The sequence below is a fragment of the Trichosurus vulpecula genome, chromosome 5, assembly GCF_011100635.1.
Source record: "Trichosurus vulpecula isolate mTriVul1 chromosome 5, mTriVul1.pri, whole genome shotgun sequence".
NCBI lineage: Eukaryota > Metazoa > Chordata > Mammalia > Diprotodontia > Phalangeridae > Trichosurus > Trichosurus vulpecula.
In genome coordinates, this window is record NC_050577.1 from 261,521,709 (window position 1) to 261,545,247 (window position 23,539).

Genomic DNA, 23,539 nt, shown 5'->3' on the forward strand with positions numbered 1-23,539 from the left:
GTTGAGGAGGTTTAGTCCCAATTTGTTAGGCAATTTTCATATAGTGCTTAATAAATTGATATCCTCAGAAAATCCACCCTTTGTTTCTTCAGTCATTTTATCTTTCACCTACCATAGAGTTTAGTACAACTTAGTCAAATGTTATCTATTATACTACAAAAATATATCAGAATTCATATTATCCTTAGTAAAAGCCTTGAGGTTTCCTGATTGTGCTGTCTCACTCTCCATCTCTGTCTCTTTCTCTGTCTGTCTCTCTCTCTTTCCCTCTCTTTTATATTTATTTGTTTATTCATTCATTTGTTTATTTATACAAGCCTTTTAATCTCTCCTTCCCACTTCCCCATCGAGCAATTTTTAAATAAGCATAATTAAGCAGCAATATTTTTTAAAAATTCATCACATATTCACCAGAAGGAATATAACATTTCATTTTGAGTCCTCTGTAGTCATCGTTTCTCTTTGCATTGATCAAGGTAAGTCTTTCCACTCTTTTTCTCTTTGATACTGTTATTACGTACTCATAGTTTTTGCCAGTTTCTTTATGCATCAGTTCATCAAGATCTTCCTAATTTACTCTGAAATTGTCAATTTCATCATTTCTTGTGAAACAATACTATTGCATTACATTCCAATTCCACAATTTTTAACCATTCCACAAAGAAGGATACCCCACTTAGTGTTGAATTTTGGTCTATTACAAAATAGGACTATTATAAATATATTTTTTATATATTTAGGTTATTTTCTTATTTCTTTGATCTCTTTGGGGTTTAGGCCCATTTATGGTACATCCAGGATATACAACACAGATTTCTCAATTCTTGACTGCTACATCTGCCTTTCTGGTTCCTTTTCTGACTATAGTTCAACAATTAGTATCCCAAGAACCAAATACATTAAGTCTTGATTGCTACCTTATGGGTAATCCTGAGTCCAAGAATCCTTGAGTTTGGCACCAAAACCTAGAAGGATAAACTTTTGATTGATACCAAATTTCCCAGAAAAGAAAACCACCAAAAGGAGGACCATCCTGTTGTTGAAGGACTAAAAATACTCCATGGCTAGGCAGGATATCTAGACCTTGCTAGCTTTCAATGATAATTATTGTGAGCTACTCAGATAGTATAGGTCTTAAATAAATTGAAATAGCTCCTTGGAAGTACTACAAGGGTTTTTACTTCTTTTTTTCCCCCTACATTTTAATACAGGTGGAACATTGAATGATTCCTTCACTTCAGCTCCTTCACAGCCAAACCAGGAGGCAGGGACTGTTTAAGTTTCTCTGCCTTCTCTTTGTCTGTGATGACCAATGTGTACAGGTACCTGCTGCATCGAACTTTAAACTTCACATTGTCCTTGTTTTTCTTGATCTTGACAGATTTGGCATCTTTTCTCCTGGCTGTGAGCAGGAAGTCTTTTATTTCCTCGATTTTTCGGGGCATGGCGGCGGCGGCGGGACGAGGGGCGGCTTGTGGCCCGAGAAGTCGCGCAACTGCCCAGCGGCCGAGGAAGACGGAAAAAAAAGCGGTTTTTACTTCAAGGAAGGTATAATGAGTGTTTGAGTTTATGTATGCTCTTTGTGTCTTGTGCAGTTTCTGCACTAGAAGATGTTTTTAATGTCGCATATCCAAATTGTACTTTGATTACGTTTTTTGGACTCTACTCTGTTACCCATTTAGTGGCAGAACTTATGCATAGTCATTAGAGATATTAGTTTTAGATTGAAATTCAGGTAAGAACATTAATTATCCAGTAAGAATTATAGGATCATGTATTTAGAGCTGGGATGGACCTTGGAGTTCATTGAGTGCAACTCATTCATTTTATAGATGAGGAAAATGAGGCTCAAAGAGGTTAAGTGGCTTGTCCAAGGTCACACATCTAGTAGGTGGTCAAAGGCAGGATCTCAATATAGATCTTCCTGATTCCATGTACCACTCATTGTCCCCTAAACAAGTAAACAATAAACCATATTTTGGCTTAGGTCTCCAGGATCAAAGTCAGCCCATGTGAGTCCAGAGTACCTTGTGAGAGTCACAATGCTGTGGCTTACAGGTAGATATTATAAAAGTACTGCTTAGCTCATTTTTTATTTCTCAATTTTTTGGAGATCAAATTAGTGAAGTTTGCACATAAATGATGTCATTTACATTTGAGAAGTCATCCATGCTATATAGAACATGGGACAGTATTTGTAGGAAGTGACGAACTTAATACAATTCTGTCATTCATTGAGTTACATTACCTAGTTTCAAAATCTGTTGAGTGAATGAGTTCTTCAAGTTAACCTTATGTATTATGATGGAATTCTTACAGTAGCCCAAAATACCAGCTTTGTCAAATCATTTTCTGCATATTTTGGCCTGGGAAGCACACCTAATATAACCTAAAGATTAAAGGGCTGCATACAGCCTTCTCTCCAAATTTTGAAATTACTTTTCCATCTTAAAAAGGATTCATTTCTCCTTGAAATGTTAGCATCAGGAAAAGGAACGATGATGTCACAATGGTATTTTCTTTATTTACAGAGTCCAGGGACATCAATAAGGTGATAATGATTTGAATTCCTGCTGGAAATAAGAATAATTCCCAGAGTGTTGCTGAATGAACACTATTATGGATTACCACTGGAGCAGCTTTTTGGAGTGACTACATAGCTGCTTTCTTAACCTTAGGATAAGGGTCAGTTATACATCTTATCCAGCCAGATTGAGGAGGTATTCTGTGGCTAAATAAGGTAAGGCAGGGATGGAAGGGATACATAAAAGTTTCATGACCCCACTTGAACAACAGGGACATTCATATCCTTCAGTATGCCCTTCTGATTAGAGCTGAGGTTGTGCAGTAACATAGACCTCCTCTGGTGAGGTGACCATCTTCTATTGAGGAACCTGGGGTCCCAGACATCAAAAACATATCATTATACTCCAAAGGGATTTGAAAGGGATACACCCCTGCCTTCCTTGGCTGACATGCTGTGTCAAAGCACACAGGTAGATGCCCTGCAGACAGTAACATTAAAATTGTATAATCAACTCTGTACCTGGCTCTGCTATGGCTCCTCATAATACAGTTCATGTTCTGGTTTCCTGTTTCTTTTCTCTTCTTTTTTTTTTCTTTCTTTCCTTTCTGTTGTTTATTTATACCCTCTTAAAAATACACTGTAAAACATTTCAAGGAACAGATATCAGGTTCCATATAAAATATTTTATTGCTATATTTATGTTGCTTGAGTTTATTATCTGAGAAATTCCACCTGTATATATTTTTCCTCTTCTGACAAATGTGTTTTCTTCTATAAGTGAAATGAAAAATTTAGGTCCATTGCTACATACTCTAAAGCATAAAGTTATAAACAAACACAACCTTAAACTACTTTTCTATAAAAGAAACAATTAATTTTGCCAGTTACATACTTCAAAAGTAACTGTTGAGAATGCCCTGTAAGTGTAATTATGATAAATCACATTTCTATTAATAGTTTAAGAATTAGAAGCTACTTTGCCTGGACAATCACCAGGATGGCACCAGTGAACAAAACAGTCAGAACTGTCAATTATCCATGAGCCTGAATGAGCTGGCCTGGGTACTTTCCTGCTTTAGTCAGTTATTGAACACTTTTAAGCATTGTTAAGCACTTACTATGTGACAGGTACTCTGCTAAGAATTGAGGATAAAATAGGATAAAAAAAGACTTTGCCCTCAGAGAGCTTGCTATTTAATGGAGGAAGAAAACATAACAGAGGCACCTCAAATTGAGAGGTATGGGAATGGGACCCAATATGTGGGCATAGTAGAGTGACCAAAGATGTCCAAGGGAGTCTAGGTTGGTGGAAAATGAAAAGATGTGTAGCCTACACACCCTTCTTAAATGGAGGTTTTAGAGATCATGACTTCCCCTCAGAGGGGAAAAGGTATAATAAGGTGTGAGTACCAAGGATGGTTTGAGCTTGTAGGAAGATCAGATTTCCCAAAGATGAGTTTCCTAGAGGCATGGTGGGAAGTCTGAAGATTATCAAAGAAGTGTCACTGGGTGGAAAATTAAGAGATGTAAATGGACCTTAGTATAAGCGAATTACCTTTAACAGTCCAGTCCCTTTCAGAGAGTGACTTTCCTTTTGAAATCCAGTGTACTATCTACAGGGGAAAGCAAAAGACTGACGCTTCAGCTCAATCATCTGCCTTTGTGGCTACTGGCTCAAGTTTCTAGGAGTATTTTCCTGCGAACATTTCCCTTTCTAAGAAAAGCAATACAGCCTTACCTCTTTTAAATGTGTGTTAAATCCTCAGTCACTTTGGACTAGAAAAAACATGCCGCCTAAAGATACAATAGTTGAGACCTACCTTTTGGTTTGTCCCTCCTACTTCACAGTATCCTTACTTGTGTTCAAGTATCTCAAACTGTCAGAAATTCAATTTTAACTGGTTTTCCTAGAGTTTAAAATACATAAAAGAAAAAACACACTACTTAAATAGATAGTGATTCCAATGCCAGTTGTCAGGTTGGCAGTAGAATGGGTTTTCTCTGTGCTTATCACTATTTTTTGTTGAGACAGATGAAAGTCAGGAATTACTTGGAGGCACATAAAAGAAAGGAATGGTTCACCACTCTATGAGAGTTCCCAAGAGATATCCATGGCTGTTCACATCAAAAGACTTCTCCTCCCACCATTGTGTAAAACTCAATTGGTAGAGGAAGAAATTAAAGATATCTATAGTCATATGAAAAAAAATGCTCTAAATCACTATTGATTAGAGAAATACAAATGAAAACAACTCTTAAGTACCATATCTCTCCTGTCCGATTGGCTAATGTGACAAAACAGGAAAAAAATAACTGCTGGGGAAGATGTGGGGAAATAGGAACACCGTTACATTGTTGGTGGAGTTGTGAATTGATCCAGCCATACTGCAGAGCAATTTGGGACCATGCCCAAAGGGCTATAAAAATGGGTATATCCTTTGGCCCAGCAATATCACATCTAGGGCTATATCCAAAAGATAGCATACAAGTGGGAAAAGGACCTGTTCGTAAAAAAATATTTATAGCAGCTCTTTTCGTGGTGGTAGAGAATTGGAAATCAAGGGGATGCCCATCAATTGGGGAATGGCCAAACGAGTTGTGATATATGAATGTAAGTAATGAAATACTATTGTAATTTTAATTGTATTGTAATGAGGAGCAGATAGAATTCCTAATAACCTGGAAAGACTCATGTTATCTGATGCTGATTGAGGGGAGCAGAACCAGGAGAACATTATACATGATTACAGACTCACGGTACCTGTATTGACTAACTTTGATAGACTTGGCTCTTCCCAGCAATGCAAGGTTCTAAGACAGCTCCAAAAGAATCATGATGGAAAAAGCTAAACACATCCATAGAAAGAACTATGGAGTCTGAATGCAGATTGAGGCAAACTATTTTCTCTCTTTTTTTCTTCTTGTTGGGTTTTGTTTCTCATGGTTCATTCCATTAGTTAGAATTCTTCTTTACAACTTGACTATTGGGGAAATAAGTGTAATTTGAAGGTATATGTAGAACCTATATCAGATTACATGTCATATGGGGGGAGGGAGAAGGGAGGAGAGGGAGAGGGAGAAAATTTGGAACTCAAAAACTTGTGGAACTGAGTGTTGTAAACTAAAAATAAAAAATAAATCTAAAAAACCCAATTGGTACTAGCAGTCTCCAGACTACCTTTTTTCCTGCTTTGTGAGTTCTGGTTTTCCCAGTCAGGTGAGCATAGCCAATTGTCTATAGACTTGATCCTGGGCTCCAAAAGTTCAACATAATGATCTAGTCTATGCATCCTCTAGGAGAATGCCCCAACTAGTCCTCCATAGTGACTGTTCCCTCCTGACTGTAAGGTTGAAGTTTCAACATTTTTTTTCCCAAGAGAAAAATCATCTTCCCCCAAATCACTGAAAATTAGAAGATATCCCAAGGCAAAATGTCCATGTTCTGTCTAGATAATACTCATTTTTAAATGTGCAGGAATATTTGCAAGGTCACTATACTCATAACAACAATTTAAGGTATATAGTGTAATATCACCATCACCATATTAAGAATGAGCATGTTCTTGTAACATTATTCAAAACCATAAAGTATGGTGGGGACAGCTAGGTAGCACAGTGAGTAGAGCACCAGCCCTGGAGTCAGGAGGAACTGAGTTCATATATGACCTCAGACACTTGACACACATACTAACTGTGTGACCTTGGGCAAGTCACTTAATTCCAATTGCCCTGCCTTCCTCCCTCCAAAAAAAAAAAACCTATGGTGAAAAACAACAAAAGAAACAGTAGCTCTAGGGTAAGTGAACCTGAGTTCAAATCTCACCCCCTGCTACTTATTACCTGATTGACCTTGAGCAAAACATTTCATCAATCTTCTCCAAGTCTTGGTTTCTTCATTTTTAACATGAGGAGGTGATTTAAAAGAACTTCAAGATTCTTTTAAATTTTGTATCTGTGATCCCATCTATAATGATATGAAAAGTAGACAGGAAATATTTCCTTTCAAACACTAAAAATGGATGACTTTTCAAATAGACCATAGAATCTAGAGACATTTTTTTGAGATGAACCCAGATTTTTCAATATGACTTAGGACTCTCAAAGACCATGGTAAACAATTTTGGCATGTCCTGCCAAGCTAGACAGATGGATACAACATCAGATATATGGATGTTTCCTGAGCACCAGCAAGAAAATAGACAAGCTCATTATTAGAAGGTGGGATAATAAAGAATGAATATTTTTGGCCACAGAACCTGATGAAAACCATCTACAAAAGTGCAGAGGGTTTGCAATCTGTACTGATGGGAGGAGTGTACATACAAATGAAATCACAAATCCAGTAAATAATGGAGCAAAAGCATGTTCTTCAAGACAGGCTTGGTTATGACAAGCAGTGGGAAATTTTGAGCCACAATAGACATTTTGTCCCTAATAAAGTAATGACTTGTCAGTCCCTCAACCTCACCTCAGCAACGTGCTGTGAATGGCTCATTGTTCATGACTGACAGGTGTCAATTGGCTATGTAATAATGAAACAAAGTTATCAACTATCAATATACAATAAAAATGACAGACTGCTCAAAAGTGTGGACAGTAGCTTTTGATTGGCATTGAAGTTTAATATTTCATTTTCCCCTTGAATCTATTCTAATTAAAAAGCTATATGTCAACAGGGCCTGTTCCATTCATGGTCTGGCCCAGGGCAGGTGAGGAGATTGGGGGGAGTGTAGCAAATCCAGGAAGAAGGATCCCAAGTTGTATAAAACTAGCTGAATACATTTTTGTCAGGGATAGCACATATCTAGCAAGATCCATGTAATGAGATTTGTGGGCAAGAAGAGAAAGTCAGGCACTCAGGTAATTAATTAGCTCTCTTGTTCCATTCCATTGCTTGACATGTGGACAGGAGATATAGTGATTAGAAACAAACAAACAAAACCATGTTTCTCAAACAGAGAAGTATGGTTAGATATGCTTTCTTATTGTTGAGTGCCTGGAGTCCAGGGACCAAGCTTGTGTAATGTTCCTTGCAAAATACACAGCAAGGCACAATGTGTAACTAGCTTCTTAATAAATGTTTGGTGTGCTAATATAGACATAGCCTGCATATAGATGTTTCTGTCCAATTCAACGCATTTATTAATCACTTTATGTAGTAAATCTGAACTAGTTATCAGGAGAAATACAAAGTTTAGGTCACATGATGGAACAGAGATTTAGAGTATGAAATGAGATTAGAGCTTAACTAGGCCTTATTTTATTGTTGATAAAACAAAGCAGTCATGGTGGAAGATGACTTTCCCAAGGTCATGTAGATATTAGCAGTACAGTACTTGTCTGATCCCATGTTCTCTGGCTCAAATGTTAGGGCAAGGTACTGCCCTTATTAAGATATAGTCTATTCTCATAGACTTCATCACCTAATATGACAAAAAAGACACATAGAGCCAGAAGAAATTGGGAGACTATTTCTGGGTGGGAAAACTGAAGGAAAAAGGGAAGAGAAAAAAAGTAGTATGGGCAACTATCCAGATATATTTCACATTATTCCTCTTCTTTTACTCTCTCTTCCAGAAAACAAAAACCTAGCAAACTAATTGTTCTTAAACTCAGCAGCCTGCCTCCCTCTTCAGTACTTTTGCCCAATCCATCTCTCAAGAATGGTAGACCCCTAACTAGGCATTCTTTCAAATTAAGCAAAAATACTTGGGTGAAAGGATCTAGTTAAACACTCAATTCTAGTGCTAAAATCATGAGCATAACAACCCATCATTACCCTGGGAAAAGCTCCATTTGTCTCAACTTTATTAATGTTCTGATGACCAAAATATAATTGACCTCTTCCATTGCTTCTTAAAATCTCTAAGTTTCTTTAAGGCTCAGCTTGTTTTCTACTTCCTAAAAGAATTTCTTCCCAAGTCACTTAGTAATGCTTTATTTATCCTAAAATTTCTATGTTTTTTGTATATATAAATTTCTCCTTGAGTAAGCTACTCAAATGCAGAGACCCCATTCTTTTGTCTTTCTCTTCCCAGCACCCATCAATGAGTCTGGCCTATAGAACAATTTGTTGCAAGTTTAGGGTACCAGAGAGAGGTTTGCTCAGATCTAGGAAGACGTGTATTAAAGCCTTGCCTCTGTCATATACTCATTACAGGACCTTGAGTAAGTTATTTAACCCTTCAGTGTTCTATGAAACTCTTTAATACTGTATGTTGTTGTAATGGCAAGCAAAATGGGACCTTTTTCACTGTTTTTTTTTTCTTTTGGAGTGCTGCTCAGCACTAAGGCAATCAAGTGCTTTTGACTGAGCCTTGTCTTTGTTTAAATCAAGAGACTTTGATGGAATCAAAAGTCTTTGATGGAATCAAAAGTCTTTGATTACCTGCTTAAGTCACAAGAAAGCCTAAGTCACATAGTTGTGACGCCCTATGACCATGAAGAAGTGTATATATACTCTGAAGTTAGCATTTTGCTTCAGTGGCTCCCTCACTGGAAGGGTGTTAATATGATTTGACCAGACAAGACTTTGGGTAGCCGTTAAGGAGCCCTCTCATCTTTGAAAACCCAGATGTTGGTTCTTCTCTCTCTCTGATAACCATGTATGTATTGCTATGGACAGACAGTTAGAAGCCCCATCTGCTGATTTGTGCTATTTTCTATTTTTATATAATTTCTGCTTGTAATTTCTGTTTGACTTTTCTCTGAAGTTCAGGGTATTGACTTTTTCCCCTGAACTAAGTTAATGATATGTGTAATGATAATGTAATGATTAAAGTGAGATTGTAAACCCTTTAAAGTTGCTTTCCTTAAAAAAGCAGAACACAGCCCTCCTGTTTGCTGGTGTTGTTGGTCTTGTTGTTGTTCTTATACCTCCACAGCAGCTGCTAGCAGCATTTTTCTTACAAAATGGTGTAGTTGGGCCACATCTGCAAACTTAAAGGAAGATAGAGGGGCTGGGATATTTTTTCATTGTTTCCCAGTTTAGGTGGCCATGGTTCTGTGGAGTCCCTGGAGCAGCAGCCACCTGATAGGAAACAGGAGAGTAACAGTGATGGGAATAGTTTCCCAGGTGCCCAGAGCAGGACCCTGGGAGATAACCACTCCTTCCTCCTTCCTACCCCACTAGCACTCCTGAGGAGAGAGGTCAGAGCAACATCTGTGGGAATAAAACTAACCTGTGGGAGGTGGGGATGGCCTGAAACAGGGCTCAAGTGGATTAGCCTAGCTCCAGACTGTGCTGGAAGAGTGAATACCCTGAAAGGGTATTATATTCAAAACCTGGACCAGAGCAGATTGAGCCCTGGAGCAGTAACAGAGAGCTGCATGCATATAGACCCAGCAGGAGTGGAGAACTACCTGTGTGCAGACTTTGGTGAGGTGAGAGAAACAGTGGAGAACTGTCTGCATCAGGACTTGGGTAGAAGTCAGGAGCATCTGACTCCTGGGGGAGGACAAGGCACTCTGAAGCTCAGAATCCAGCTCTGGGGCAAGATAAAAACTTTGCAGCAAGGCGTTGAGCTTGCTTTTCTGTTGCATCCTCCTGGAACAGTTTGGGACCCAGAGGGAGCGTGGACTTGTCCATGGTAAGTGGGGAGAAGTGCCATGGATGCCCAAGGACTCCACCCTGTTGGCTTTGTTGTCCAGGTGCCCCTCAGTACTTGCAAGTGGGGGGTGGAGCAGTGTGGAGAGGACACATCCCCAAGAGAACTTTATTTGGAATTTTTTGCTTGTGTTCATTAAAGCATGCCTGAATCTGAGAGTGCCAGGAGGAAGCCAGCAACTGCAGTGTTGGGAGAAAGACACACCCCCAAGAAGAACTTTACTTGGACAATGTATTGAATGAAGAGATTGTAACTTTCTGTCACCTAGGGGTGGATGGTATTTGTATTTTCTGCTACCCCTTAAGGACAATATATTGTGTTTGGGAAGACCATGGCCTGGGACCCCCTGCTTGTGTAAACAAGTATTTTGGGGAATGCTAATGAATGATGTTTTGCTCAAGGATGTTGCTTTGAAGTTTATGGTTTAGTTTATTGAACAATGATATATGATGTGTGGGTATTTTGAGAAATGCTATGAGATATACTGAATGATATGCTTTATTTAAGACTATGTGGCCACCTTACTAATAAGTTATCATGTGATGCGATCACAAAGTATACTGCCTCTATTTGTTCCAAGATCCAGGGCCATTTAGATTATAAGGCCAAGGATTCTGGAGGGGAAATGTAATGGTAAAAAAGTGGGACTTTCACTGTTTTTTTTTTCTTTTGGAGTGCTTCTCAGCACTAAGACAATCAAGTGCCTTTGATTGAACCTTGCCTTTGTTTCAGTCAAGAGTCTTTGATTGAATCAAGAGTCTTTGATGACCTGCTTAAGTCACAAGAAAGCCTAAGTCACATGAGTTTGAGTCATATGGTTGTGATGTCCTCTGAAACTGAAGAAGTGTATATATAGTCAGAGGTTAGCATTTTATTTCAGGGGCTCACTCACTGGAAGGGTATTAGTGTGATTTGACTAGGTGAAACTCTGGGTAGCCATTAAGGAGCCCCACCTCCGGCTCTGAAAACCCAGATAATGGTGCTTCTGTCTCTGGTAACTATGTATGTATTCCTATGGACAGACAGTGAGAAGCCCCATCTGTTGATTTGTGCTATTTTCTCTGTTCATATTATTTCTGCTTATAATTTCTGTTTGTGCTTTCTTAGAAGTTCAGGTTGCTGGCTTTTTCCCCTGAACTAAGTTAATGATATGTGGAATGATAATGTAATGATTAAAGTGAGATTTCAAACCCCTTAAACTTGCTTTCTTTAGAAAAACATATCAAAGAACCTGGGCTAGCAGCCCTCCTGTGTGCTGGTATTCTTGGTCTTCTACCTCCACAGCAGCTGCTACCAGCATTGTTGTTAGGCCTGTGTTTTGAATATTTTGTTTCCCCTCCCCTTTTGTTTGTTGTTCCCAGTGAAAAGGGGGAAGGGGATGAAGAAAAAAGAGATGCTTGAAAATTGGGGAAAATATAATTAAAATAACAACTGTAAAATGATATATGTTGTAGAGAAGGTGCTGACTTGGCAGAGGTAGTTCCTGCATCTAGGAGTTCCCTGTTATCTTTGAAGTCTCATGTCCTTTCTCTATCTTGTAATGAATTGCAATTGGAAGATAAAGTCCAACAGAGGTATCTTGGAGGTAGATCCAAAGAATGAGAACTGATTATCAAATATTTTTCTATGAACATTTAGACCTCAGAAATCTATTATTAATTAAGGCTTGATATATTGCTTTGGTGATGGTCTAGACTTCAGAAAGTGATGGAGAAATGTAAATAATGCAAATTAACCTTAAATATATTTACCATAAACACTTTTTTTCCCACAGTGCTCATTCTTTAATATTTACAGCCCATCCTTGGACAAGGATAAATGTGAGAGAAGTATTTATTTTTCTTTTAAGGTGCCTTATATATGCATCCAGAAATGGGCCCTAAATTATCCTCAGCAATCTCTATTAAAATACTAAGTTAAAAGCTGTTATTACTACATTCTGTGAGATTATCTTTTTTGCATTCACTAAACAAAAGCAATATTTAAATTTTATGATAAAAAATTAATGAGCAAATAGATAAATAACTTAATAGATCAATTAATATTGATTAATAGACAATAAATAGATAGATAGATATAGTAGGTGAATAAAAGAAGGAAGGACACCTGGGCACAAATTTTCCAGCCCTTACATAAGCCCTTAGCTTTCCATATCTCAGGTCAAGTAGAAAAAAAATAGCAAATAGTGGATTTCATTTTTTTATTTAGCTTTGATTATTTTTATTAACAAATGATACCTCTGCAGTTGAGTCAGAATTGGAACATTGACCAGTTTGTCCAATTGACATTCTACTTTCTACTCTTCCTCACTTATCAGCTGATCACTTTTTGGATAGTCTGAATAAGAAAACAAAGTTATTTATACATTTTATCAGAATTTTATTAATTATTAAAGATTGAGAATAGTTTTGGAATAATCTTATCAGTTCACTGTGCCCTATTCAGAGCCTGACAATTGTGTTTAATTCCACTTCTAAAGCTTAAAATGCACAGAGAATTCAGGGGGAAATGCTATACTACTAAAATAAGATCAGTAGGGACAGGTCTGGAAACTTGGGGATATATAGCCTCAAGTGAGCATTGGAGGAATCTTTTACCATCTGAAGAGTTACTACATAAAGAATGATCAAGAGATCTCTACCTGCAACCTGGGCAAAATAGAGAGAAAGGGGCATTCAAAATGAAAAAAAAAAATAGGGAATTTGTTAAAATAACGTTTCCTAGCAGTGTTAAGTAGAATAATTCTAACCTCCATGTGGAAATGAAAGGTGATAGAGATCCTAGTACAGAGCTCTGAGTATAGAGAAAGTTTAACAAATGTTTACAGAAATTAAGTGAATCAAGGGGCAGCTAGGTGGCACAGTGAGTAGAGCACCAGCCCTCGAGTCAGGAGGAGCTGAGCTCAAATGTGTCCTCAGACACTTGACATACTAGATGTGTGACCTTGGGTAAGTAACTTAACCCCAATTGCCCTGCCTTTCCTCTGCAAAATAATAATAATAATAATGATAATGAAATTAAGTGAATCGGAATCAGTCCGGGAAGCTTCATGGACCATGGCTCCCAAGTTTTAAAGCTGTCACCCTCTTATTTTATTCTCCATCTCCTCTTCCTCATCCCAGATTTCTAATTCTCTATTCCATAAACCTTATAAACTGTGGTGTCATGGAAGAAATACTGATTTAGGATTGAGAAGACTTGTGTTCAAGTCTGGATTTTTTCATTTGTTAGCTGTATTAACCTAGTAAATATTATAACCTCTGTTTTCTTGTTGTAAAATAGGGATGATAATGGCATTACTTATCTAAGTGCATCATTATAAGCATGAAATGATGTATGCAAAGCATGCATGAACTACAAAGCAGTGAATAAATCCCAGCTTTTAAGTTTTAAATTTGTGGCTCTGATGAGCATACTCAGTTATTTAACCCAAATCAATTCTGATATCGAATCTCTATGAATATATGCACCATGCAAACCAACATAAAATCAATTGTACTAGTTTCTTATCATGATCTGTTAGCATATTATGCACAAAAATGATTCTTATACTGCCCATCCAAATCCATTTGCAAATGTTGCTAAATAACAAAATAATAAAAATAACAAAATCTCAGAGTTGAAAGGGAGCTAAGAAGCCAAGTATTTTAATGTACACCTAACCCAAGTTGTCATATTCAACACTGGGGTGGGGGGAGAGTCAAGATGGTGGAGTAAAAGCAGGTACTTGCTTGAGATATGCCCCACCACCTCCAAATACCTGTAAAAATGACTTTCAACAAATTCTAGAACTACAGAAGCCACAAAATAACAGAGTAAAACAATTCTCCAGCCCAAGACAGCCTGGAAATATGATGGGAATTTCTATCACACTGTGCTGGGAGCTGACCTCAGCCCAGCGTGGGCTGCGCCTACAGAGACTGCTCTGGAGCATACCAGGCAGAGCAGGCCTCAGGTTACTGAATCACTAGTAGCTGTGACAATTTCCAGACATTTCAACCCACAAACATCAAAGAAAACTTAGCAGGTGAGTGGGGAAACTCTGTTGGAAGAAGAGCATGGGCTGGCCCCAGCTCTGGGGCAGTGGAGGGAGCTGTGGTAAGCAGGCAGCAGTGACTGTTTCCAGAGATCCAGGCCCACAGATGGTGGAGTGGATCAAGTGGCTGATCAGAGTGGGAGTGCAGGGAACTCTTTGTTGGCAGTAAGGCAAGATTATCTTGCTTGGATCTGGGTCATGGTCCTGGTTGGAGGTCCTGGGTGAGGAGGAGCATTGGTGTGGATGTGCTTGTGGTGGCTCTGAAAAGGGAGTCTTCCTCACAGCTCCAAGGTTGAAGAGAGTACTTACATAGACCCGGAGCATATGCCAGGAGAGGAGTAAACACCTCTCCTCAAATCATACCACCTCAGAAGAACTGAAAATTTACAGGTTCCTAGAAATAGCTCTGAAAACAGCTGTACAAAACCCCTGAAGCTTGGGACACAGCACTCTCCACTCAGGAAGCAGAATCATACATTGACAGAGAGCTCAAAAGTGAAGTCATTGGATGGGAAAATGAGCAGATATCATAAAAAAAAACAAAACTCTGACTCTAGAATCTTACTTTGGTGACAAAGAAGATCAAAACATATAATCAGAAGAAGACAACAAAGTCAAAGATCCTACATCAAAAGCCTCCTAGAAAAATATGAATTGATCACAGGCCATGAAAGAGCTTAAAAAGAATTTTGAAAATCAAGTAAGATAAATGGAGGAAAAATTGGGAAAAGAAAGGAGAGTGATGTAAGAAAACCAGAAAAAATTATTCAATAGCTTGCTGAAGGAGATCCAAAAACTACTGAAGAAAATAACACCTTAAGAAAATTGACTAACCCAAATGGCAAAAGAGGTCCAAAAAGGCAATGAAGAGAAGAATGCCTTTTATAAGGCATTATATAAAGCTATTTTATAACATATTTTATAAGACAATTCTGCTTTATAGCAGAATTGGCCAAATGGAAAGAAAAGGAAGTTCAAAAGTTCACTGAAGAAAATAATTTCATGAGAAATCAAGAAATTATAAAACAGAACCCCCAAAAATGAAAAAAAAGATAATGTGAAATATCTCATTGGAAAAAACCACTGACCTTAAAATAGATCCAGGAGAGGTAATTTAAAAATCATAGGACTACCTGAAAGCCATGATCAAAAAAAAAAAGAGCCTAAACATTATCTTTCAAGAAATTATGAAGGAAAACTGCCCTTATATTCTAGAATCAGAAGGTAAAATAGAAATTGAAAGAATCTACCAATTGCTTTTTGAAAAAGATCCCAAATGGAAAACTCCTAGGAATATTGTGGCTAAATTCCAGAGTTCCCAAGTCAAGGAGAAAACATTGCAAGTAGGCAAAAAGAAACAATTTGAGTTTTGTGGAAACAATCAGGATAACATAAGATCTTGTAGTTTCTACTTTAAGGGATTGAAGGGCTTAGATTATGATATTCCAGAGATCAAAGGAGCTAGGATTAAAACCAAGAATCACCTACCCAGAAAAACTACTTCAGGGGGAAAAATGGATATTCATGTACAACACTGTTGAGCAGTGATTTTTTGGTATCTGATTACCTCCAGTGAAGGTATACATTACCTTCCCAGGCCTTCTATTATATTTTTAATAGCTCTAATTGTGATTTTTTTTTCCTTGCCTCATTTTAAAATCTACCTTCCGTCCACTACTCAAATACAAATCACAGCAATCTCTTAAAGCTCTTCCCTCTAGAGGTGGGTAGTCTCTTTGCACTAAAAATATGGTCAATTAATGTTTCTTGAATTTAGTTGTATGAATGTCAGCTGGAAGAAATAGAGAGGTGAGTGGCAGAGTGGGAAAGAAAAGAAAGGAAAACAATAACTACAACAACCCTGGATGTTGAGGCACAGTGGCTGAGTTCATATCCTGACTATATTACTTCTTACCCTTGCAATTTTAGGTAAGCAACTTGCATTCTCCAGGCTTCAACTACTTTCTTTTCTTTTTTACAAATTAATTTATTTACAATTTCCAACATTCACTTCCATAAGTTTTAAATTTTCTCTCCTTCCCTCCTCAGTATATCATGTAGTCTGATATGGGCTTGTAGCAATAATATGACTAGCAGCTACTGTGACTGCGTAAGACCAACAATAAGAAGGCTGCTAGTAGAGGTTCTTGATCTGCTTTTCTAAGGAAAGCAACTTTAAGGGGTTAATAGTTTCAGTTGAATTAAACATATATATATATACATATACATATACATATACTTATATATGAATATATATATATATATATATATATATTCATAGTTACCAGAGAAGCACCAAAATCTGTCTGGGTTACAAAGTCGAATTGGGGGGGAGCGGTTCAACAGCTTGCCCAGAGTCTCATCACCCATATTCTTCCAGTGAGTGTACCCCCAAAAGACAAAAGCCACCCTGGATTTTACAAACCCATCTCCAGGCCCCGGGGGCTCAAGGCTCATCATTTAGGGTGTGAAAAATCAGTGTGGGAATGCTCCAACCACCAGCACCACATCATATACAATTCAATGACTCTCGAATGTCTTAGTGCTGAGAAACACTACAAGGCAAAAGATCTCACTTTACATGCCCCATTCAAAACAAGGCCAGACTCATTTTTTGCTTATCAGCATTACAGGGCTCTACAATACATTCCCATTAAACACATTTTCACATTGGTCATATTGCATTGAAGAATTATAACAAATGGGAGAAACCATGAGACACAAAACAAAACAAACAAGAAAATAATCTGCTTTGCTCTGTATTCACACTCCATAGTTCTTTCTCTGCATGTGGATGGTATTTTCCATCATGAGTCCTTTTGAAATGTTTTAGGTCCTTGCATTGCTGAGAAGGGCTAAGTCTATCAAAATTAGTCCTCACACACTGTGGCTGTTACTGTATATAATATTCTCCTGGTTCTGCTCACTTCACTCAGCATCAGTTCACATAGGTCTTTCCAGGTCTTTTTGAAGTCCACCTGTTCATCATTTCTAACAGCACAATAGTGTTCTATTACATTTGTATAGCAACTTGTTCACCCATTCCCCAATTGATGGGCATCCCCTTGATTTCCAGTTGTTGGCCACCACAAAAAGAGCTGCTATAAATAATTTTGTACGTGTGGGTCTTTTCCCCATTTTTATGATCTCTATGGGATGTAGCCCTAGAAGCTGTATTGCTGGGTCAACGGGTGTGTGCATTTTTATAGCCCTGTGGGCATAGTTCCAAATTGCTCTCCAGATTGGTTGGATTAGCTCACAGCTCCACAAACAATGGATTAGTGTTCCAACTTTCCCACATCCTCTTCAGCATTTATCATTTTCATATTTTGTTGTGTTTGCCAATTTTATAAGTGTGATGTGGTAACTCAGAGTTGTTTTGATTTGCATCTCTCTAATCAGTAGTGATGTAGAGCATTTTTTTTCATATCACTATAAATATCTAAACTTTGACCATTTATCAATTTGGGAATGACATGTATTCTTGTAAATTTGACTCAGTTCTCTACATATTTTAGAAAGCAGGCCTTTATCAGAGAAAATGTCTGTAAAAAAAATGTTCCCCAGTTTTCTGCTTCCCCTCTAATCTTGTTTGCATTGACTTTGTGCAAAAATTTTTAATTTAATGCAACCAAAATAATCCATTTTGCATTTCATAATGTTCTCTATCTCTTATTTGGTTATAAATTCCTCCATTCTCCATAAATGTGACAGACAAACTATTTTTGGTCCACTAATTTGCTTATAGTATCAGCCTTTATACCTACCTTGTGTACCCACTTGGACTTTATTGTGGTGTGTGGTGTGAGACGTTGCTCTAGGCCCAGTTTCTGTCACACTATTTTCCAGTTTTCCCAGCGGTTTTTGTCAAACAGTGAGTTCTTATCCCAGAAACTGGGGTCTTTGGGTTTATCAAACAGTAAATTACTATAATCACTGATTACTAAGTCTTGTGTACCTAACCTATTCCACTGATCTATTCCTCAATTTCTTAGCCAGGAGCAAATGATTTTCATAATAGCTGCTTTATAATCCAATTGAAGATCTGGTATGATGAGGCCACCTTCCCTAGCATTTATTTTCATTCATTCCCTTGATATTCTGGACCTTTCCTTCTTCCAGATGAATTTAATATTAATTTTTCTTGCTCCATAAAATAAATTTTGGTAGTTTGATTGGTATGGCACTGAATAAATAAATTAAATTGGGTAGAATTGTCATTTTTATTATATTAGCCCAGCCTACCCATGAGCAACTAATGTTTTTTTTTTTTTTTCCATTTATTTAGATCTGACTTTATTTGTGTAAGAAGTGGTTTGTAGTTGTGCTCATATAGTCCCTGGATTTGTCTTGGCAGGGAGACTCCCAAATATTTTACAATGTCTACAGTAACTTTCAATGGAATTTCTCTTATTATCTCTTGCTGTTGGACTTTGTTAGTAATACACAGAAACGCAGATGATTGATGTGGGTTTATTTTATATCCTGCAACTTGCTAAAGTTGTCCATTATTTGAAGTAGTTTTTTATTTGATTTTCTAGAATTCTCTAAGTATATGACCATATCTTCTGCAGAGAGTGATATAACTTAGAATTGGCTCCCTCTGCCCCAGATACACTTCCTGGAGTCCAGGTGGTGGTGGCACTGCTGCTTGTGTGCCTCTGGGAGGGAAGAGGAGCCCCATGGCCCCTGAGGTCGTCCCGGCAGCGGCGGAGCAGTGACCTGCGGGTGGACGGAACAGAGGGACCGAGGCCGGCGCGCCATGGGCGTCTCCCGCTCTCCACGCACTACCTGAGTCTAGGCCGCACCGAGGCCTCCGACGAAGGCGGCTGCGGAGTCGCGGCCAGGAGCAGCGGCTCAAAGGGAGCCTTCGGCTCGGAGCCCGACCAGGCGCCTCGGAGGCTCAGCAAGAGGCGCTTCCTGGGGCTGAGGCTCTTCAGCCACAGGAAAGCCATCGCCAAGTCAGGTCTCCAACATCCGACATCTCCAAACCCAAGCCCCGCCCCGCTCCCCCCCCCCCCCCCCCCCCCCCCCCCCCCAGCGAGCCGGAGAGGCAGATTCAAAGCACCGTGTACTGGAAACAGCCGCCTACAGGGAGTACATCTGGTTTGACACCAATGTATCCGGGGATTTGCGCTACTTCGGGAAGCAGTACTGCGTCTCCAAGATGCTGCAGAAATCAGTGTCTTGAAGAAAGTGCGCCCCCTGCAAGATTGTTGTGCACACACCTTGCATTGGGCAGCTGGAACAGATTACCTTTCACTGAAAACAGTCCTTCCAGGAATCAGGCACTAGAAGCCAACTTTCATTTGTTACCACCGGGTTCAAGGGCTGCTCCGGGATGATAAGTGCCGACGTTGCGGCAGGGTTTCCAACAGAAGTTCGTTTTCCACAGTAAAGAGATCCTGGCCATCAGTTGTTCGTGGCATATGCAGGCATACAACAGTAAGGTGTGCTGTTCCTTCCTGGGGGCCCACTCCGCCGTTGTCATCCCCCAGACCTGGATCCTCTGGGCCTGGTGCTCCCAGAACCCCCTCAAAGTCAGAAAAAAGAAGAGGACGTCTTTCAAGAGGAAATCCAACAAGAAGGGGCTTGAGGAGGGCCACTGGAAACCTTCCATCATCAAATCTGCCTGGTCCCCACTCATGAAGCCCCTGCTGATGTTTGTGAACCCCAAGAGTGGGGGCAATCACGGTTCTAAGATTATCCAGTCCTTTCTCTGGTATGTCAACCCATGGCAAGTCTTTCACCTGAGCCACAGTGGGCCCAAGGAGGCGCTGGAGATGTACCAGAAAGTGCACAACCTTCGTACCCTGGTTTATGGGGAGATGGCACGGTTGGCTGGATGCTTTCCACCCGTTGCCATCCTAAGCCTCCCCCCCCATCGGCAATGACCTGGCCTGGACCCTCAACTGGGGCAGCAGCTACATGAATGAGCCAGTCTGCTAGATCCTGTCTCATGTGGAAGAGGGCAACGTGGTGCAGCTGGACCGATGGGACCTGTGAGTGGAGCCCAACCTGGAAGCTGGGCCTGACAACCGGGAGGAGGCGGCCACCGACAGGCTGCCCCTCAATGTCTTTAACAATTACTTCAGCCTCAGCTTTGATACCCACATCACCCTAAAATTTCATGAGTCTTGAGATGCCAATCCAGAAAAATTCAATAGCTGGTTTCAGAAGATGTCCTATGCTGGGATGGCCTTTTTTGACTTCCTCATGGGCAGCTTCAAAGACTTGGCCAAGCATATTTGAGTGGTGTGTGATGGCACAGACTTGACCCCCAAGATCCACGACCTGAAGCCCTAGCGCATTGTCTTCTTGAATATCCCCAGGTATTTTGCAGTCACCATGCCCTGGGTCCACCTTAGTGACCACCATGGCTTTGAGCCCCAGCGGCATGATGACGACTACTTTGAGGTCATCGGCTTCACCATAACATCGCTGGCTTCACTCCAGGTAGGCAGGCATAGCGAATGTCTCACCCGGTGCCGGGAGGTGGTGCTCACTATGGCCAAGGCCACCCCAGTGCAGGTAGACAGGGAGCCCTGCAAGCTGGCTGTGTCCTGCATTCACATTACCCTGTACAACCAGTCCACAAGGGTGCAGAAGGCCAAGCAGAGGAGCTCTGTGCCCCTGCATAGCAACTAGCAGCCTGTCCAGATCAGCTACTCATCCAGCTAAGGTGGGTCAGAATGTATGACTATGAAGGCTTGCATTATGACAAAGAGCAGCTCAAGGAGGGCTCTCTGCTGCTGGGCACTGTGGTGGTGCCTGGAGCTCTATTAGACCCACATTGAGAGGGGGGAACCCAACAGAGCAGGACCAAGACTGCAACAGGCCAGAAACTGTCACCCAATTGGTGTTTCCTGGATGCTACTACAGCCAATTGATTCTACAGGTTAGATCTAGCCCAGGAACATTTCAACTAGGTGACAGAGATTGCACAGGATGAACTCTATGTGCTGGACCCAGAGAGGCTGGACAGTCCTTCCAGGCCTGCCCTCGATGCCTGGTAAAGGCCTGGCCCCACCTCTCCACCACCCCCATCCCCCAAGCCCAGGCCAGACCAAAGGGACACTATGTCCCCAAAAGGTGATGGCTTGATAGAAACTGCTGAGAGCAACAACTTCTCTAAGTTCCAGGAGCTCCACCAAGCAGGGGGAGACCTCATACTCTGGGATGAGCAAGGTCGAACCCTCTTGCACCATGCCATCAGAGATGGGAGAAAGGAGATCATTCCCTATCTCTTGGACCATGCCCCAACAGTAATCATTGAAGCAGTAGAAGGGAATGGGGAGTCATTCCTACATCAGGCAGCAGCCATGTGACAACACATCATCTGCTGTGAAGGTGGGAGCTTCACTCATGAAGACTGACCTTCCGGTGATACACCAAGGCAGCATGCTGAGAAGGCTCAGGACACTGAGCTGCCTGCCTACCTAGAAAACCATCAGCACTACCAGATTATCCAGAGGGAGGATCAGAAGATGGTCATGTGGCCCTGTGATGGCCAGGAAGCAAGCCTGGAGTGGCCTGGATCCTCCCCTACTCCAGGACCAGGATGGGGCTGAGGGGTCCTAAGCCCTTGGCCTCAATTGTTCACACTGCTATGTTCCACTGGGCCAGGCTGACAGCACTGTGTGGGGACCCTGCCTGGGGCAGGACCCCAATGGCTGACCTGGGGCCTGCAAGACTGAAGGGAGGAACCTAGAGATTGGGCTCAGAGAGCCTGGGGCTACAGACCACCCCTGCCTCCATCCTCTGCATGTTTCTCTTGTCTGGCTTTGTAGCCTAATCTCTATTTTAGAGGCCCAAGCCTCCAGCCCGGACCAGGAGGGTTGAGGGAGAGCAGTTTCCTGAAGGAGGGGCATTGCCTAGCCAGGAGAGACAGTGACCCTGCCCAGAGCAGACAAGACTAGAGTCAACACTGTGCCGAGATCCCAGCCACTGTCCCCAGGAGGCCAAACACCATCTTCAGCTGCCTTGGAAGTTGCTAGCAGGGAGGAAGGGAGAACGATCCTAAGAATGGGGAGAGGCTGACTTGTGGGGAAGCAAGCCTGGGCCTGAAGAAATGGGAGCAGGAGGTAAGGGAGGGTCACCAGAACCTAGAAGGTGAGAAGTGGTCCAGAGAAGTCCCAGGAGGGTAAAGCCGCTGGCCTCTACGAATTCTTGCCCCCTCTGGACTCCAAATCATCCTTCCCACTTCAGCATTTTCCTGATGGAGCCTGGCCACCCCAACACCACCCCATCCCCCGTTGCCTTTTGCACACCAACCCATTTCATTGCAGACCAGGTAGTCCCTGCCCAAGGTGCACACGGAGGGTGGGGGAAGGTGCCCAGAGAAATTTGTCATGGTGTCATGTTTACAGCCCAGCTGGGTGTAACTCAGTAAAATGGATTTTTTTTTCCTACAAAAAAGGAGTGATAACTTAGTTTTCTCTTTGCCTATTCTAATTCCTTCAATTTCTTTTTCTTCTCTTATTATAAAGCTGACATTTCTAGTACCATATTGAATAACAGTGGTGATAATGGACATTGTTGGTTTACTCCTGATCTTATTGGAAATGTAGCCAGCTTATCCCCATGACATATATTGCTTGCTGATGCTTATCATTTTAAGGAAGGCTCCATTTATCTCTATGTTCTCCAGTATTTTCAATAGGAATGGGTATTGCAATTTGTCAAAAGGTTTTTCTGCATCAATTGATATAATCATATAGTTGCTGCAAGTTTTGTTATTGATATGATCAATTATGTGGAGAGCTTTCCTAATATTGAATTCCTAGAAAAAATCATACCCAATTGAAGTGTATTAATCTTGTGAAAAGTTGTTGTACTCTTTTTGCTAATATTTTATTTATAATTTTTGCATCAGTGCCATACCAATCAAAATACCAAAAAAAAATTAGAGAGCTGGATAAAATAATAAGAAAATTCATCTGGAAGGAAAAAAAAGGTCCAAAATATCAAGGGAGTTAATGAAAAGAAATACTAGGGAAGGGGGCTTAGCCATACTGGATATTAAACTGTATTATAAAGCAGCAGTCATCAAAAATACTCAGTACTAGCTAAGAAACAGAGTGGTGGATCGATGGAATAGGTTAGGTACACAAGATGCAGTAGTCAATAACTATAGCAATCTACTCTTTGAAAAATGCAGAGAATGCAGCTTCTGGATTAAAATTCACTATTTCACAAAAACTGCTGGGAAAACTGGAAAACAGTATGGCAGAAACTGGGCAAAGATCAATATCTTACACTGTATACCAAAATAAAGTCAAAATGAGTTCATGATTTATGAATAAAGGCTGATACTATAAGCAGTTTGGGAGAGCAAGAAATAGTTTACCTGTCATATTTATGGGAAAG

The 23,539-nt window shown here is 40.4% G+C and overlaps 1 protein-coding gene and 1 pseudogene across 1 annotated transcript; one reads left to right on the forward strand and one right to left on the reverse strand.

The window, feature by feature from the left end:
• Positions 1–1,187: 1,187 nt before the first annotated feature.
• Positions 1,188–1,466, reverse strand: LOC118851952 (60S ribosomal protein L38). Its single transcript, XM_036761557.1, has one exon. It carries the CDS (start codon positions 1,443–1,445, stop codon positions 1,233–1,235), a length of 213 nt encoding a protein of 70 aa, XP_036617452.1. The 5' UTR covers positions 1,446–1,466; the 3' UTR covers positions 1,188–1,232.
• On the forward strand, positions 1,444–20,967 carry LOC118851271 (annotated as a pseudogene).
• The last annotated feature ends 2,572 nt before the right edge of the window (positions 20,968–23,539 follow it).

Coding starts and splice junctions, on each gene's coding strand:
- LOC118851952 (XM_036761557.1), bottom strand. CDS start 1,445: ATGCCCCGAAAAATCGAGGAAATAAAAGACTTCCTGCTCACAGCCAGG.